Source organism: Musca domestica, unplaced genomic scaffold (assembly GCF_030504385.1).
Source record: "Musca domestica strain aabys unplaced genomic scaffold, Musca_domestica.polishedcontigs.V.1.1 7, whole genome shotgun sequence".
Lineage (NCBI taxonomy): Eukaryota > Metazoa > Arthropoda > Insecta > Diptera > Muscidae > Musca > Musca domestica.
In genome coordinates, this window is record NW_026712383.1 from 10,894,466 (window position 1) to 10,911,852 (window position 17,387).

Here is a 17,387-nt window from a genome sequence, read left to right on the forward strand (position 1 = left end):
TGATGATAAAGTATTCTACTTGATTAGGTAGACGTAAAATGTATGAAAATTTACTGCAAATATGTCATGATAGCGTCATTATCACGATAACGTTCTAATGTAAACACCTCTTAAGAATTTAGTTTATCATATACACATTACGTTACCTGTACCACAACGATACGTTACGTTACAACTAATCCCCCAATTGAGAGAACTGTCAAGAATAAGAAAATTCCAAACTGGCAATTCTCTGCCGTCGCCATCTTCCTTTTTTCGAGTTCTTTTTCTCTGAATATAAGACCGCGTGGACGGTATTTTCTAAAAGGTTAGTGATTTTTATCAAAATTTCGCTAAATTTATACAATAATCAAAACAATACAAATGAATTAGTGTTGTATATGTTTAGTGACAATGTGTTTTATGTGAAATGAATGAAATTTTAATGAATTTCCTTGTTTTTTTACTTGTGTTCCCCTTTTATGTAGAGAACTACACACAACAACAACATGACTAACTCCAAGGGTTATCGTCGCGGCACCAGAGACATGTTCTCTCGCCCCTTCCGCAAGCATGGTGTCATCCCCTTGTCCACCTACATGCGTGTCTTCAAAATCGGCGATATTGTTGACATCAAGGGTCATGGTGCCGTCCAAAAGGGTATGCCCTACAAGGCCTACCATGGTAAGACTGGCCGCATCTACAATGTCACCCCCCATGCTGTTGGTGTTATTGTAAACAAGCGTGTCCGCGGAAAGATCCTACCCAAGCGCATCAATGTCCGCATTGAACATGTCCACCACTCCAAGTGCCGTGAAGATTTCTTGCGTCGCGTCAAGGAAAACGAACGTTTGTTGAAGGAAGCCAAGGCCAAGGGTACCTGGGTCAACTTGAAACGCCAACCCGAACAACCCAAGAAGGCTCACTTCGTTAAACAAATCGAGGAACCCATCCTATTGGCTCCCATTCCTTATGAATTCATTGCTTAAGTTATGTTTAACATATCTGAGCTGGAATAATATAGGAAGTTTGTTTAGTTTTATACATGCTGCTGTTGTAGATGGTCAGAGATGCTTTTCTATGAAAATTATCTTGTAAAATTATTACAAAAGAAATAAAAACAAGAACCTGAAAAAAGTGAAAATGGAAAATAATTCTACACCAAACAAAAATTTGCCTTTTGGATTTTGTTAAGTAAACAAGTGGTGGTATAAAGAATGCATGGGCGAAAGAAAACATCATTGAATGGTGTGCAGGATTAAGCCAGCAAAAATTGAGTGAATTTTAAATTTGAATTAGTATTTGAAAATTACTGCAGATATGCCCAAATAACCAATTATAATGGGTATTTGTGGGGATAATCAAGCTAAAATTACTAGAATCATAATATAATTGACAGTTTGAGGATGGTGATTGCAAATTTAACAACAAACAATTACAATTGTGCGAGGACTCGTAGCTCTTATTGGAATGTTGGAACAACTCTAGTTTAGTAAAAACTCTTCGATTTTCAGAGGTAGGTATTTTTACCCTGATCCCACGAAACTATTTTTTCTTGGGGGACGGACCCGGGACCCCAGATTTTTGACCCAAAAGTCCGGGATCAAGACCCCGTCTGGACCCGGATCCACTTACCCGATATAGACAATATGGGTATTGATTGAATGCTTATGGAAATAACTATCCAACAAGTGGTCCGGAAGTTATAGTCAAATTATCGATTTTCTGGACCCGGAGTTTTTATGAAACCCCCAAAATGTCAAAAAAAAATTCCAAATTATAGCGGATACTCTTACCTTTCCAAAATGCTACAATTTGTGCTAATACCTTTTTCGGGTCCAGAGATATGGGTCTTACCATCCGCATAACCCGATTCTAACCAGTTCATTAAAATGATGTTTTCAATAAAAAACGGTTTATTTCGCGTAGTAGTCGTTGGAATAACAAAAGTTTTCTAAATTTGGCACTTTTTGTAAATAGGAGGCCTTCGGTTGGGACTTTAGATTTTCTACTCTGGGTGTGTCCCACACCGGCTAACGCGAACCAAAGTTTTCTAAATTTGACACATTTTGTAAATAGCCGGCCGGCCTGACCACATAGGTATAGGTATTTTCACAAGCTTTCCAACGATATCTATATTGTCTATATCGGGTAATTGAATCCGGGTCTAGTCGGGGTCTTGAACCCGGACTTTCGGGTCAAAAATCTGGGGTCCCAGGTCCGTCCCCCCCAAGAAAAAAATAGTTTCCCGGGTCCAGGGTAAAAATAATAATAAAAATTTCGAAAAAATTAAATTAAGCCTTCAATTCAAGGACACCTCTTTTTATCAATCAGTTACAACATTTAATCAGAATTTAAAGCTTTATAAACTTTATTGGAAAGCAGAGCCCTGGGCCATAGATAATATCCAAAATTATAGAACCTCTTCGCTATTTTCATCTCAAAACTTCAAATTGACCCAAGAATTTATTATTTTTATTTTATGCCGCCCTTGAAGTCCTGATTAAACGGTAACATTTTACCCAATTATATGAACGTTGAAATATCTTTGGTTAGGCTTCCAACTTTCTGTAAAGTTTGTAGCTGCTTCCAAAAAATGTATATCGTTGCAATTAAGGCTACAGAGACAACATTCGGTAAACATTAACTCTAGTTTGGTAAAAACTCTCGGCTTTGATTTGAAATTTTTTACAGAGGTAGGTATACCCTGATTTGGGGAAGGCATTTTTTCTTGGGGGACGATATTCGGGTCAAATATCCGGTTCCCGGTTGAGCATTTGAAACTACATAAGTAACAAGTGGTTAAATAAATTATAGATTTTGTGAACTCGAATTTTTTATATACTTCCAAAGTCAAATAGGAGCCCTTTATGAGCGTCCTTAAATACATAGTTAATTCTAGCTAACACTCCAAACTATACAAAATGCAAAAAAAAACATGTGTTTCTTATCATTCCTGGATCCAGAGCTATGGGTCTTTGAACCTGGAACCAAGATTTTCCTAATTGTGATGTTGTTCTAGTAGTAGTATACTTTTTTTTAAGTTTTGAGCTTGAAATGTTCTCCAACACCGGCTAGGCGAACAAGAGTTTTTCTAAATTTGGTATTATGTTTAAGTAACCGGCCTTTGGATGGGCCTTGAGATTTCTCCTCTGGTTATGTCCAACACCAGGATCCAGGAAATATAATAACATATATTGTTGCATGGTCATACTGTCAACTGTAATTTCGTTGACTCTAAAATTAGACATTTTTTGACTTTGGGAGTAGTTTTTAAAAAAACCGCTTTAAAAATATCTATAGGTTTGATATAACTCCCAAACCGTTTCTAGCTTTCAAATTATATCTATATTTTGCCCCAGGATAAAATACTTCCCCAAAATCTGAGAGTTTTACTACACTAGACTTAAGCCGGTCATCTGGTCGCATCTGTATTTTGTTGAGAAAAATAGGATAGATGGACGGACGGCCATGCATAAATCGATTCAAAATGTGATTCTATTGAGATCGTCAAAAGGAACTATAAATCTTTATCCCTTGACTTACTGTTCCTTTTGAAGGTCTGTGCACTATGCATGTGCTCTGGAAAATGCAAACAACTTGAGCAATCAGAAGTAGCCTGCCATCAGAGATTCTTAACTTCCAACTATCGGATACTTTTTACCCGCCACCTCTAAAGGAGGGTATATTAACCTTGTCACACCGTTTGTAACGTCCGTAAATATTCGTGATCACCACAAAATTCTAAGTCGATTTAACGATGCCAACAATTTGAATTGTGTCTAGGATGGAATTTGTAGTTCGTAATATGTTCCAGCTCCGGTAGCGGAACATTGCACATATAGGTCCATGCATTCGTTTAGCTCCCATATAGTGGTACTTCCCGATACTTAGAATTTTGATGGGTTTAGCCACATTTTTCCACTGATTTGTCTAAAAAATGGAAGTTGTCGTTCGTAATTGGTCCACGTTTTCGAATAGCCCCCATATAAAGTGCCTCTCTATATTCCATTTGATGGGTTCAGCCACAATTTTCCACGGATTTGTTTAAAAATTTGTATTTGTTGTTCGTAATTGGTTCTAGCTCGTGTGGCGAAACATTGTATGTATAGGTTCACGTTTTAGTATAGCCCCCATATAACGGCACCTGCCGATATTCGGCATTTTGATGATTTTTGTCACATTTTTCCTCGTTTTGTCTAAAAATTGGTATTTGTAGTTCATAATGGGTTCTAGCCCGGCGGCAGAACATTAAATATTTAGTTCCAGGTTTCCGAAAGTGCACATATAACGACACCCACCGATATTCGGCATTTTGATAAAAAGATTTGGTAGATGACAATCCCTGAAGTATAACATTGTCTATAGGGGTTCCCGTTTTGGTATGGGCCCCATACAACGGCCTCACCCACTTTATGGTTTAAAGTGGAACACGCTTTAATTCAGATATGTTTATATAAAAATGCTTCTTTTATCCAAAGGTGGAGGGTATTAAAAGTTCGGATTAAAAGTTCGATGATAAGCGGTGATAGCATTCCTTCGTCTATATTTTCATATGTCTATGCTTTTTTAACAGTTTTACTTTCTAATGTTTAAAATATAAATGTTCAAATATCCATCGTTACTTTTATACTGCTTTCAGTTCATTGTCTGTATCAGCAGTCTGATCACTTTACCATCGCCGTTAAATTAAAGTAATGCCGCCACTGTGTTCAATGAATGAAATTCATCCAGCTGATTGCGTTATTTTCATGTCTCATTCGTAAACTGCCTCTGTTGTTGTCGGGAATTTTGTTTTTTATTCATTTTTATCGGGCATTCCTTTTTTGCCTCCTTATTTGTTTCGATGTGGAACTCTTTTATTTAAGTTACAGACGATCGCATTCGCATGAAAACTATTGGAATTGGACTCATTGGTTGGACGGAATTATATTGACTATATTGGAAAGCAGTGAGTGATTAGATAGTGGTACTCTTGGTACTGTAACTGTAAAATTTGCGATCAAACTTGATCTAATCTGTACTGTACATTGTAATAACTCAATGGCAAAGACAAATACTTGAGGAGAGAACTTCTTCGTGGTCGTCATCTAACACAAAGCCCAACCATTGGCATTGGTGCCTTCTTTGGAGAACATAAAAACTCATGATTAAGATTTTGTCGATGAATATGATCAGCACGGCCAAATTAATATGAAAAGTTGAAAGAGAAAAGCAATAGCCTCAAGTATAGAAATCGTAATGAAGACTGCGATAGAGGACGATTAAATAGACGACATTTTTTTAAGGAAAAATGATGAAATGGTGCACATAGAAATATTGAGTATTGAACAATTACCACCAAAAATCTGTGTTATTTGTAACATTGTTATCAGTGATGCCCAAGATTTGTGCAGACATTATCAAGAGCATCGTCTGAAATATCTTAGCAATATCGATGATGATGACATGTCGGAAGAAACTGCATCAAATGATTCATTCCAGTTGGATGAATTTCTAATTGTAAGTTTTGCAAACGGATTATCTGTGGAATTTTTATTAGAATATCCTATTTCAGTTTCCCAGCAGCAAAAACCTGTCGCAGAACACACCACAGAGAGAGGAATCGAAGGTGAAAGGAAAAAGCTCGGAATCGCTTACAGTATGTGTAGCGTAAAGTTTTAAAGTTTGAGAGATCTTTTAATGTTTTTCCATTCTGATTTCAGTGTCCAATTTGCAATAAAAAGTTTACCCATTTGTCTTCCCGCAATCGTCATGTTAAGCAGCAACACGAACAACAGCAAAGATTTGAGTGTGATCTATGCGACTTAGAGTAAGTTTTATACCCTCAGCCATATGGCTAAAGAGGCTATATATCATTTGATACGGCCAAAACATGCCTCATTGAAATAACGATTTTAGACCCTAGGTCTCTTTGAAACATATCCATTTCAGGGAATTTGGAGTCGTTCTAGCGATGTCCGTTCGTCCGTCCGTCTGGCTGGCTGGTGCGCACCATAACTCGAAGGGATTATCCGATTTGATTCAAACTTGGTACTTCGTAATATTATTGTCAAACATAGATTGAGTTCAGAGATGGGCAATATCGGTCCACTCCTTCTGGTACCTCCCACACAAGAAGTCGAAAATTTTAAAGAAAAAAATTTTCTGCACAGGAAGAAATGGGATAATCCTATTCATTTTGTACATCATTTTTGCACATCAGTACTAGGTCAGGTGCGAAAATGGACAATATCGATCCACTCCATCAAGTATCTCCCTCACAAAGGGTCAAAATTTTAAATAATTATAACTTTTGTAAAATGTGATTTAAGAGTCCTATTATCTTCAAATTTCACACATCCCAATATTATTATTAACCAAAGGTCTGGTGTTAAGATGAAAGATATCGGTCCACTCCTACTGGTATCTTCCCCACAAACAACAACATTTGAGTATCCATGAAGCTCACAAGACGCGAAATTAACATCCGATTCCATTCAGATTTGGTACATCTCAATATTTCCATCAACACAAGATCTGTTATAAAGATGGTAGAGATAGGACCAATTCTTCTGATACCTCCCCAAATAGACTTCCAGATTATCGAAAAACAAAACGCTCAAAGAAAGCGATATAAGCATCCATCTCTCTTCAAATTTCACACATCCGCTAACGTAATATCTCTTGTGAAGAACCCCTGAGGTCAGATACGAATTGGTCAATATTGTACGAATGCTTCGGAACCTCCCCCATAAAGGGTCAACAGTTTGAATTAGCATAACTCAAGGTTGGAGGTATACATCTGTCGGCAAAATCGACTGATACTACTTTACTTGTTATTTCCAATGGTTCGACTTTTCCAATTGGTTTGGGAAAGTAGTCTTTTCTGTTGTTGTAATAGTTTTACCTGCTATGTTTGGGTTCTGCTAATCTGGTTCTATCTCCAGGCTCAATAATTCGGCTACTTTAATGGGCTGTAGCCGGCCCTTTAACTTTGACTAACGAGTTGGTCTGCATTCTAGTCAACAGAAATTGTTTATAAAAAAATTGAGTTCATTGAATAGATCGCAGACGAACAAGGTCATTTAACTTCCTCCTAAGAAGACCAATAACGATTCATTTTAGAGATGATATGTTCCAGCCGTTTCAAAAATATAGCTTAAATGATCGACAAAACAAAATCAAATTGTAAGGATTAAAATCTTGTATTCTGATTATTTAAAATGTATCCTTAAAATCCTTGTAAAACATGGAAAACTTTCATTACAGTTTCTCGACTCCATTTAATCTACGAAATCATCAGAAAAAGATCCACTTTGCCAACTTCGTAAAAATTGGTAATGTCATAAAATGTCCACATTGTCCACGTAAATATAAAATAGAGGCTGCTCTGATTAAGCATATACTTTCCACACACAAGAAAGATAAGCGCCCCAATGAGGTGTCAGAATCTCAAGCAGAAGAGTTAGAACCACTGGATAATGATCCACAAATTTTGGCGGATAATGTTCTAAATGAGCTAAAGCAATTACACAGTGCCCTTTCAATAACTGATGGCGACAATGGAACAACACTGCAAACAAATACCGAAATTGATGAGGCTTTTGTTGATCATGTTATAATTAAGGATCGCCTTAATCCCCAGAGGATTGTGGTGGCAATGTACAAAGTACAGAGAATCAAAAGAGACAAATATTTCTATTATATTTGTGAATTTTGTGGCAAAGAATTTCGCAAGGGTAATGGTTATTTAAGGTAAGAGTTGTATGTCTCTGTGTTTTGTTTTTCATAGTTTTTATTTTCTTCCCTTGCGAACAGACATCGTCGCGTACACACAAAGTATCGCCCATATATTTGTGTTGTGTGTAAAAAATCATTTTCCACACAGACCGAATTGAAACGTCATTGTGTGACCCATAGCCAGGAGGGCAAACAAAAATTGTATAAATGTCCCCAGTGTTGTAAACAATTTGCCACCATTGCCCAATTCGATAAACATTTAAGGTAATATTATGGCAAATCCAATGATAAATATTAATACATATATATTTTTATAATTTTGTAGTTTCCATGCTCCAGAGTCTGTGATCGTGTTTAGCTGTCAAAAATGTCCTAAAACATTTGATTCATTAAATAAGTATTTGAAACACAGCCACGAGGAAAATGATCCTGAGTTGAATATGCTTAAAACACTGTTGCCCGAACCACTATGTCTTTTAAATGGCACAACATCAGAATACTTATTGCAAGAGAAACTAAAGCCAGCATTTAAATGCTTAATTTGTGGCTTACAAATGGACAATTTACTGTCATTAAAACAGCATGAGCAACGCCATAGAAATTTATCGAAACATTGTTGTCGCATATGTAAAAGGTAAGTTGTTTTCTGGAATTTAATATTTATATTCTCTCATCTCTTTTTCCATAAACAGATTCTATGCATCCGAATTATCTTTAAGAATTCATGCCAGAATTCATTCAAGCTTTCGAAAGTTTAACTGTAACCAGTGTAGCCTTACATTTCGCAGAAGCTATGATTTAAAACGTCACCAACTAACAGCCCATTGTAAGGAAAAGAATTTCAAATGTCGCTATTGTGATAAACAATTCAAAACTAAACAGTATTGCCGTAAACACATGATGACACATCTTAAACAACTGATTGAATCAAATGAACAGAAACAGCTGAATAGGACACGGTCGGTGCAAGCCATTATACATACGAATGAATCTGAAATTGTTGTAAGTGAAATAAAAATGCCAGTAAAAAATCTAAACTCCAACAAATCACTGGACCTACAAAAGGAAAAACAAATGCTATATAGTTGTACAATTTGTTGCAAAATGTTCCAATATAAATCTCAATTAAAAAAACACATTCTAACTCACAGTACGCTGTTGCCATACAAATGTGAGCTTTGCCAAAAAGGCTTGAAATCAGCACAATCTTTAAGGCAGCACATGTTCAAACGTCATGAAGAGGGGGGGCGAGAGGTGACCAAGGTAAAGTGTCAAGTGTGTGGTAAATTGTATGCAAATAAGAAATCCCTTAATGTACATATACGCTTGCATACGAATGAAAGACCTTTCAAGTGCGACTTTGATTTATGCAATCAAACGTTTCGTACTTCAGGCCATCTTGTGGCACATCAAAAGGCAAAACAACATAGTTTATAAATTATTTTATTTTTTTATTGAATTCATTTCTTTAATTTTATATCATTTGTTTTGTTTTATCAAACATAAAAAACTTGTATATTCATTTGTTTATTTTTATGCTTGCTTTTTTTCATTTGTTTTTTTTTTTTGTTATGTTAAAAAATAATAAAAATAATTCTCATAAAAATCATAAATAAAAGAGCTACATTTTCTTTTTGAAGCACTACAATATCTACATTACCTATATATGCTACAATTTTAGGTAAATATCTACAATTTTTGATTTTCATGCCGTATAAATTATACTGTATACTTGTTCTATATATGGAATCCTGGTGACAGACCATATGTAAATTGATTTTCTCGCTCAGGATTCTTTGAGAAACTTGTTAGTCTTTGTCGCTTATCGCTTAGAATGAAATCATCAACTTCATGATCGTCCAACATTTCGGAATCACCACGTTTTCTTGACTTGGCCGCAGCTGCGTTTGATGAAATATTTTCTGCGGCAATATGTTCTTCGGCTTCACTGGCTTGATAAACCAAATAAATGGGGGTAATACGTTGGCCAGACCTGTGAAGCAAATTAGAGGAAAATGGAAGGAAATGTTGAAGGTATGACATCAAAGTTGTAATTCATTTTTGCTTACTACCAAAACTTACAATTTTAATAGATACGGATCAAAGGGGAAGAATGTATCCAATGTCTCTTCCGGTGTGGCTGTATCATTTGCATAAACCGTAGCCAATTTGCGGCGGGCATTACGCTCTAGAATTGCATGGCAATATGCCAATTGATAGGCCCTAGTCACACCAGCAAAGGCTGTTGCCACGGCCGGTAAACACACACGCAATGGATTGAAATTACATGTGACCAAGGCGGACAAATGTAAACTTTGTAAAAATAATAAACCTAAAACAAAGACATGCGTTTAAGATATCTGCAACAATAAAATGCATCAAACTTACTCTTTTTATCGACAGTTAAATCGCGTGAACGAAAAGCTATCACATAGAATATAGCCTGGCAAACAGAGAAAAATACAATGTTTGCCTTTAAGGAACCATTGGAACGATACTGATCACAATCACGTATATATTTATGAGCCCACGAACACAATTCTTTGAGATAATGTTTTAGGATGCTGTTAAAAACAAAATCGATAGATTAGCATGGGATTTTAATCACATAAACCAATAAACTTACTTGATGTTAATATATTTTGAACGGGCCAAAAAACTGGCCATATAACCCACAGATGCTTGTCTTATGACGGCCGAGCAATTGGGATTTTTAATTTTATCCCATAAAGATGTTAAGAACTGCTCCCCCAGGCATTGCTGGAAATTTGAAAGAAATTATTAAATGAAATTTAACTTAATGAACAAAAATCACATCACATACCTTCAAACTGCAAAAATAAAACAATATAAACTGGGCATGATGGGTGTTGTGTATGGGCAATATAACGTTGTCGAAAGCTTTTATAAGCAAACGTAAAAATTTTATAGATTCTACTGTCTTTTGTTGGCGTTCCATTTCGTTTTGTTGAAAAATTTGTGGATTTTTCAAATCCAAAAATTCAAATATTTTCATCATGCAAATATCCAGTGTATGGGCAATGGGATGATTCATGGGTCGGTCAATATCTGGTTCTAAAATAGAAATGATAGCTATTTAATGAAAGCATCATGTGAAATTCAATAGATATTTTGCTTACTTTTTTCGCATTCGTCCATTTCAAACATTTCTGGTTCATTGTCTTCGCCATCATCGTCATCTTCATCATCACTTTCCAGTTCTTCTATGGCCGCACGGGGAGCATGGACATCCAAGATGATTAAACTGAATTTAAAAATAAATTTTCCTTAATATTTCTAAATTTTATACATTTTTTCGAAACTTACTTTTGCATTAGCAACTGTATGACATATTCACCAAATATTGGTTTATATTTCAATAACTCCAATATATTGTGAACATAACCCACAACAATATGTGTAGCTTTCTTATAATAGGGAAATGAATGTTCAATTGCATCCAAGGTGGCATCAAATGCCATGGGTATAGCATTTAAAATACGTTCCAACAACTGATGAATTGCCTGCAATCCATTGTCCAACTCGGCGCTGGGTTTTCCATTTAGCCATTGGCCTATATCGTTTTCTTGTGGTATCCAAAGATTGATTAGTTTATTTATACCAAATTGTAGATATTTATTATGAGCTACCAGTATATCAAGGCAAAATTCACAATATGCTTTACGTGCCTCCAGAGATCGAATTGTCCAATTCTGTGAGAGTAAAGCTTCGACAAGAAGGGTAAATTTTGGACTTAGTTGATTAACAATGGAGCGAGCATCAGTGAATATTGATATGAATTCAGTGTCCTGAAAAAAGAAAAAAATATGTGAATCAATTTTGTCCAAGAATGCTAAGATTTTTATAGAAAAAAAACCTATAAAAACCTACCTACACCTATGATGGAGTGGCAGAGAAATATAAAAAAATTAATTCAATTTGAAAGAAGGTCATCAAGATAAAATTTTGTGATTCTCGAGTATCCATTCTTTTTACTTGTTTTTAATTAAATGAAATTAAAACTGTGATTTTACTGATGTAGATGTAGTGAACCATAATACATAACATAGAATTAAAAAACGACATTAACTACCCAGAGTAAGTTTTATACATTTAAAGTTTATTACTTACATCAAGATTGTTTTCCGTCAAAAAGGCCACAAATTCATTCATCGCTTCAAAATGTTGTCTTTCTTCAACGGCCTTTACCACTTCCAGGATGCCTTTTTGTTTTGGCATTTCAAAGCGAACTTTATTCATTATATTCGCTTTGGTTTTTTCCCTTTCAGCCGGCGAATATGTCTTCAATATTGAAGACAAGGATGTTCGTGAGGTTATAACAGACATATTTGAGTTGAAAGCCATTGTAAAGCCGACGGTTATTAAACAACTTTTCGAAATATTTTCAAAAAGCTGTAAGCTTTATGATTAGCGAACAAATTTCACAAAAATATTCAACCAACAACTCCTTCTTTCCCACTCACACACACAATTTTTATCTTGTGGAGGTAAGTTCTTTTGACACCTCCCCTGCTCTTCCGGAAAATTACGCAGTTCAACCAATTCAGAGGGGAAAAACTCCAATTCTTCACATATAACGGCAACCTTTTAACAACTTTATTTTCGGCAACGCCGTCTTAAGCTTTATTGCTCTTTTTGGGATTATTTTATAAATAAATGTTTATTTTTTCTTATATTGTAAACGTGTGATTTAACGACACTCCAGCACGTTTTCATTTTCCTCAACAAATGTCATTTCTTGTTAAAATTGACACAACATACATTGACACTCATAGTAAATTGATATCAGATGTCATAAATAGAGAGAACGAACGACACATTCTCTTTCGGGCTCTTAATGGCATGGTTTGAATTATATTAAACAGATGGTGCTAGTGGTAGCAATGGAAATCTGGTACCAAAATAAATAGGTTGATAGTCTCCCTTTATTTTTTTTACCATTATAGCGCATTTATACTATTAAAGATTATTGGACCTAGTCGTTTATCTTGTATGTTTAGATACACCTTTAGGAGGATATACATGCCGCTCAGCTGATGTTTGTTTACGTATACAAACACAAGCAAGAGGGAATGTAAAAAATTGTCAAACATTTTGTATCAAAAACCTAATATAGTGGCAATTGAGGTTGAAAAATAAGTGCTTATTTACATTGGTGAACATCTGAATAATGAATCATCCAATGTATTACCATGAGCAAAAAAATTTAAGTTTATGGTTCGGACTTAAGATAAATCCGGTCGTGATAAGATCTATATTTGAATGGTAAATATGATTTCATAAATCCCGATTAAGCAGTAAATCCTGATAATGCTGGTTAATCCGGAAAAAAAATTTTGAACTAACGCTCTATTAAACACAAAAATCGGACGAATGGTACAGCAACATCTTTATGGGAGAATAAGGTGGTTTTATTCTCTTTACAAGGAAAATGAGAAAAGTAAACAGATGGCATTCCTACAGAAGCTTGCAACCAATCAGGTGTTTTGTCAAAACAAACCAATTTGCCCCCATTAAAATAATTAAAAGAAAGGAAGCACCACCAAATTTATAATTTTTATAAATAAAAAGAAAATTAGAAATAAAATAAAAAAATAATTTGTCCAGCAAGAATTTGGAAACTCTCACTGAAAGAACTATCAAAATTGCTCTCTCCGGCCGCTCTCTTTTGAAGAACTTTCGGGTTAACAGACGATTTCGGGTAATAATTTCTGATTCTCCGTTTTTGCACTCCGGATAAAGTCTCACAGTTTTCTTGCAAAAGATAATGAAAGTACCTTACTCTCTCATAAAGAAGTTGCTGGACAATATTGTGCAGCAGACACACTTTTGCTCTACAATATGAACACAACCATCGACATTTGGTAACAATTGTCTGTTCGGTTTACAATTGCCATACGCCAGCATTAATGAAACTCCCATTGCAAACATTAACGATTACAATGTACAGTTATCGAAATCCATTGTTATCGAATTAGCACATGTCATTGTAGTAGAGTTTCATTGTTTTTATTTTTCTTTTCCCTGGGCATTCATACGAAGCAAAATGTCTTTATTTGTATTTGACACATCGGGAAATCAGGATCTGCTGAAAACAGACTCCTTGACCGCGCCAAAAATTAACAAAAAGCAGCGTCAGGTCATAAGTGAAAAGGAAACTTCAAGCTTAAGTTCATTTGCGGCAGAGTTGAAAAATGAGGAGAGTGATGGTGAAAAGGAACAATATGACTTCTTTGGTAAGAGTTTTCAAAATTATTTATTAATTTTTTTGTTAAAATCTATTTTTTTCTCATAGGTCTACCACATCCTAGCGTGGACATTTCCTCCATAATTGAGAATACCTTATCGGTGAGCCGCAGAAAACCCACTCAAGTAGAACTGGAAATGGATCATGTTATTTCCATGTCTGACGAAGCGGAACGCAAAAAGAAAGAACCCAAGCCGAAATTAAAGAAAATGATAGACTTGGACCACTCCGATTTCAATGAATTTACAGGAAAGCGCGATGAATCACAAATCTTCAAAACTGACATTCAAAAAGAAATTGCCAAATCCGAAATGGTGCCTAATTTAGAACAACTTAAAGAACTGCCAAGCAGAAGTGAGAAAAAACAAAGAATTTTGAACAGGGTGGGTTGCTGTGAAATCAAAAAAATCTCGATCATTTATGTTTAATGTGATGACATATTCGACATCATAAGCCTTTTCCCAAGGAATTGGTTTTGTTGCATGAACAATATTGTTTGAGACGTTTCAACATCCCAGACTCTCATTGGGATGGATCATGTTGTGCAATATGTTTCGGCCGTTATAATCTTAGTAATTGTTGTTCAAGTTTTAAGCAATTGCTGTAAGGCTAGCGGTACATTTAAAATAATCACAGCGTCAATAGACTATTGTTATTGAATAGTTGACAAATTAACAATTTATTTTGATGCTGACATAAATATTTATAATGAAACAGCAACATTTCCATGCCCTTAACACACAATAGCGATGTAAAACGTTTAGATATTGTTCATTGCCAATATTGATGACATCTTTAGTAATCTGACTAGACATTTAAACATGAAAGATTAGTTTTTTGTTCGATGTGATCTAAAAAAGATTACTTTTTTTCTCCTATAGATCGAACGCTCAAAAACCAAGGGCAAGAAATGGTTCGATATGCCTGCGACAGAAGTAACAGAAGAAATTCAAAATGATTTGAAAATTTTACAAATGCGTTCTGTACTGGATCCCAAACATTTCTATAAAAAGAATGATCTGAAAGTTTTGCCGAAATATTTCCAGGTATGTATTTGCTATGCTGCTTTCTATACATTAAATATTTGTATTAATTTATATCCCCTTACAGATTGGTACCGTGCAACATTCTGCTTTAGATTACTATAGCGAGCGAGATGTACGCAAGAATAAGAAACATACATTGGTGGATGAATTGCTGGCGGATACAGAGGCCCAAAAGTACATAAAACGTAAAAATAAGGAAATCGTAATGATGAAACAAAAGTACGCCCAACGTAAAGCCATGAAAAAAATGAAAAAGCTTAAGAAAAATAAATAATTTTTGCTTTATTCAGAAAATATTTCTACGTTTTTTCTTGTTGTTTGGAGCCTTCAAAATTGTTGAGGATATTCAAAGCCAACGATTTAAAACTTTTGGCATATTCGCTATCCTTGTATTTAAGAACCATTGGAATGCCGTTATCACAACAATCTGTTATGTTACCATCCAGTGGTATAGTAGCTAGCAATTCAATGTTCATGTCTTTGGTAAATTTCTGTGTGGTATTTTTAAATATTTCAAGTTTATGTTGACAATTACCACAAATTGCATGTCCCATGTTTTCGGCTAGACCAAAAATTGGAATGCCCAATGTTTTGTACATTTGCGCACCTCTTTGAGTAACTTCAAGTGCCGCCGTCTGGGGAGTACTTACTAAAAGTACTCCTGAAATTGGTACATTTTGTGCCAATGATAAGTGGACATCTCCTGTGCCGGGTGGCGTATCCACTATTAATACATCCAAGGGACCCCACAGGGCTCCTTTTAATAGCCGCTGTAATGCAGACATTACCAGAGGCCCTCTCCATATTACAGCATCACCATGCTGGGTTAGCATACCCATCGACAGACATTTAACACCATAATTAACGGGAGGTATTATTAGATTTTTATCATCTACCAAAGGCTCTTCGTGTACATTCATCATCAGTGGTATAGATGGACCAAAAATATCGCCATCTAGCAAACCGACACGCTTGCCAATGTTAGCCAGTGAAACTGCTAAATTGACGGCAACTGTGGATTTACCTACCCCACCTTTACCAGATGCAACAACTACAATATTTGCAACACCCGGCAGGGGTTGTTTTTTTGGTAAGCCCCTCGCCATGAGCGCTTCTTGATGCGGTGTTATTTTGGTAGAAAGCATACGCTGAAACAATATATTAAATACCTAATAATTTTGTATTATAATCATATAGCATGTGTATTTACCTTTGCACTATTTAACAGAGCGGCTTTTAACATTTTAATTTTTTTATACTAAAAAAATAATCTTTGTAACTTAATTCATTCCAAGTTGCGGTAATTAGTAATAAAAATAACAAAATAATGTTTTGTTTACGTAAAAAATAAATAAATCTTAAAAATCTAGTGCTTTATTTGTTGCAATTTGGCAAGCCTTTTTGACCATATGTTTTAAAGTTATCGAAATATTAGACATGTTCCAATATCTTTGACTTAGGCGCGAAAAGATTATTTGGGGTTTACTTGACAAGTTAGGGTGCAAGTACATAGAAAGCTTGAAGTCATGGCTAGGCATATTAATGTCTTTGTGAAATGTCACAAAATATGCCTAGCCATGACTTCAAGCTTCTTATGTACTTAGCCCTTTAGTTCCCTTCTCTTAAGTAAAAAAATTATCAACTTGTTGAACTTCTTAGTTGAAAAGTATTCCCTTAACTATTTGTTTTCGGCTAGTCCTAACCGTGGTAAAATTAAGAAGGTAAAGTCATTCCATTGAGACTAAATGTTTGCGTGCCCAAGGCTTTAATACACCCCCAGAATATTTGCACGATAATATTCGGCATTTATTCTGATGCCACGGTCATAAATACGAGCGGAGAGCGACCATCGGCTGTTATGGCTGCCCACACCATCACCATGGCCGGCGCTTGAGTTCTGGTGGCCAATCGAAAGGTGCACATTTTCAGCTGACCTCTTAGGCAAGTAAACACGATCATTTTGTTTTTCGGTCTGCGCTACCAGTATCACGGTAACGAGCGATGGTACGAGACACAAGCGATTTATGCACATTTAAATGCTGAAGTGCTCTAACGATAGCCACTTGTGGTTTTCCCGCCAAATATAAAGAAATCACACTATCACGCTTGAATTCCATCACGAATAACTTTTTTCTAGACATTCTCACCAAAATGCTTTTGTACGCCTGTAAACCATATTATGAGCTGTCACTGGAATAATTTTAACAGCTGTCGGACGAGTGGCTTAGAAATGACAGCAGTCCGAAGTTGGTTAAAGTTTTTTTTATCTCGCCCTGTATACACATTATGTGTATGTGTATTGTTTTGAATAAAAAATTCAATAATTTAAAATTCTGTTGCAAAATAAATGGCGACGTTAATGGAAAACACAT

The 17,387-nt window shown here is 35.5% G+C and overlaps 5 protein-coding genes across 5 annotated transcripts; 3 read left to right on the forward strand and 2 right to left on the reverse strand.

Moving 5' to 3' along the window:
• Positions 1-160: 160 nt before the first annotated feature.
• On the forward strand, positions 161-1,151 carry LOC101893890 (large ribosomal subunit protein eL21). Its single transcript, XM_005191219.4, has 2 exons — positions 161-307; positions 468-1,151. The coding sequence occupies exon 2, from the start codon at positions 489-491 to the stop codon at positions 966-968; it is 480 nt and encodes a 159-aa protein (XP_005191276.1). The 5' UTR covers positions 161-307; positions 468-488; the 3' UTR covers positions 969-1,151.
• A 3,578-nt stretch (positions 1,152-4,729) lies between these two features.
• LOC101894403 (zinc finger protein 91) lies at positions 4,730-9,351 on the forward strand. The gene is made up of 7 exons (XM_005191222.4): positions 4,730-5,481; positions 5,537-5,620; positions 5,685-5,791; positions 7,231-7,716; positions 7,780-7,965; positions 8,027-8,335; positions 8,394-9,351. The coding sequence occupies exons 1-7, from the start codon at positions 5,281-5,283 to the stop codon at positions 9,136-9,138; spliced, it is 2,118 nt and encodes a 705-aa protein (XP_005191279.2). The 5' UTR covers positions 4,730-5,280; the 3' UTR covers positions 9,139-9,351.
• Positions 9,317-12,421, reverse strand: LOC101893724 (RNA polymerase I-specific transcription initiation factor RRN3). Its single transcript, XM_005191218.4, has 8 exons — positions 11,833-12,421; positions 11,029-11,510; positions 10,842-10,966; positions 10,526-10,776; positions 10,328-10,461; positions 10,090-10,265; positions 9,784-10,033; positions 9,317-9,694 (listed from the first exon to the last, which is right to left on the reverse strand). The coding sequence occupies exons 1-8, from the start codon at positions 12,064-12,066 to the stop codon at positions 9,439-9,441; spliced, it is 1,908 nt and encodes a 635-aa protein (XP_005191275.1). The 5' UTR covers positions 12,067-12,421; the 3' UTR covers positions 9,317-9,438.
• A 1,291-nt stretch (positions 12,422-13,712) lies between these two features.
• Positions 13,713-15,311, forward strand: LOC101893553 (deoxynucleotidyltransferase terminal-interacting protein 2). Its single transcript, XM_005191217.4, has 4 exons — positions 13,713-13,958; positions 14,018-14,352; positions 14,851-15,015; positions 15,080-15,311. The coding sequence occupies exons 1-4, from the start codon at positions 13,769-13,771 to the stop codon at positions 15,287-15,289; spliced, it is 900 nt and encodes a 299-aa protein (XP_005191274.2). The 5' UTR covers positions 13,713-13,768; the 3' UTR covers positions 15,290-15,311.
• On the reverse strand, positions 15,273-16,402 carry LOC101894236 (iron-sulfur protein NUBPL). Its single transcript, XM_005191221.4, has 2 exons — positions 16,226-16,402; positions 15,273-16,163 (listed from the first exon to the last, which is right to left on the reverse strand). Exons 1-2 carry the CDS (start codon positions 16,256-16,258, stop codon positions 15,315-15,317), a joined length of 882 nt encoding a protein of 293 aa, XP_005191278.1. The 5' UTR covers positions 16,259-16,402; the 3' UTR covers positions 15,273-15,314.
• Between the last annotated feature and the right edge of the window lie 985 nt (positions 16,403-17,387).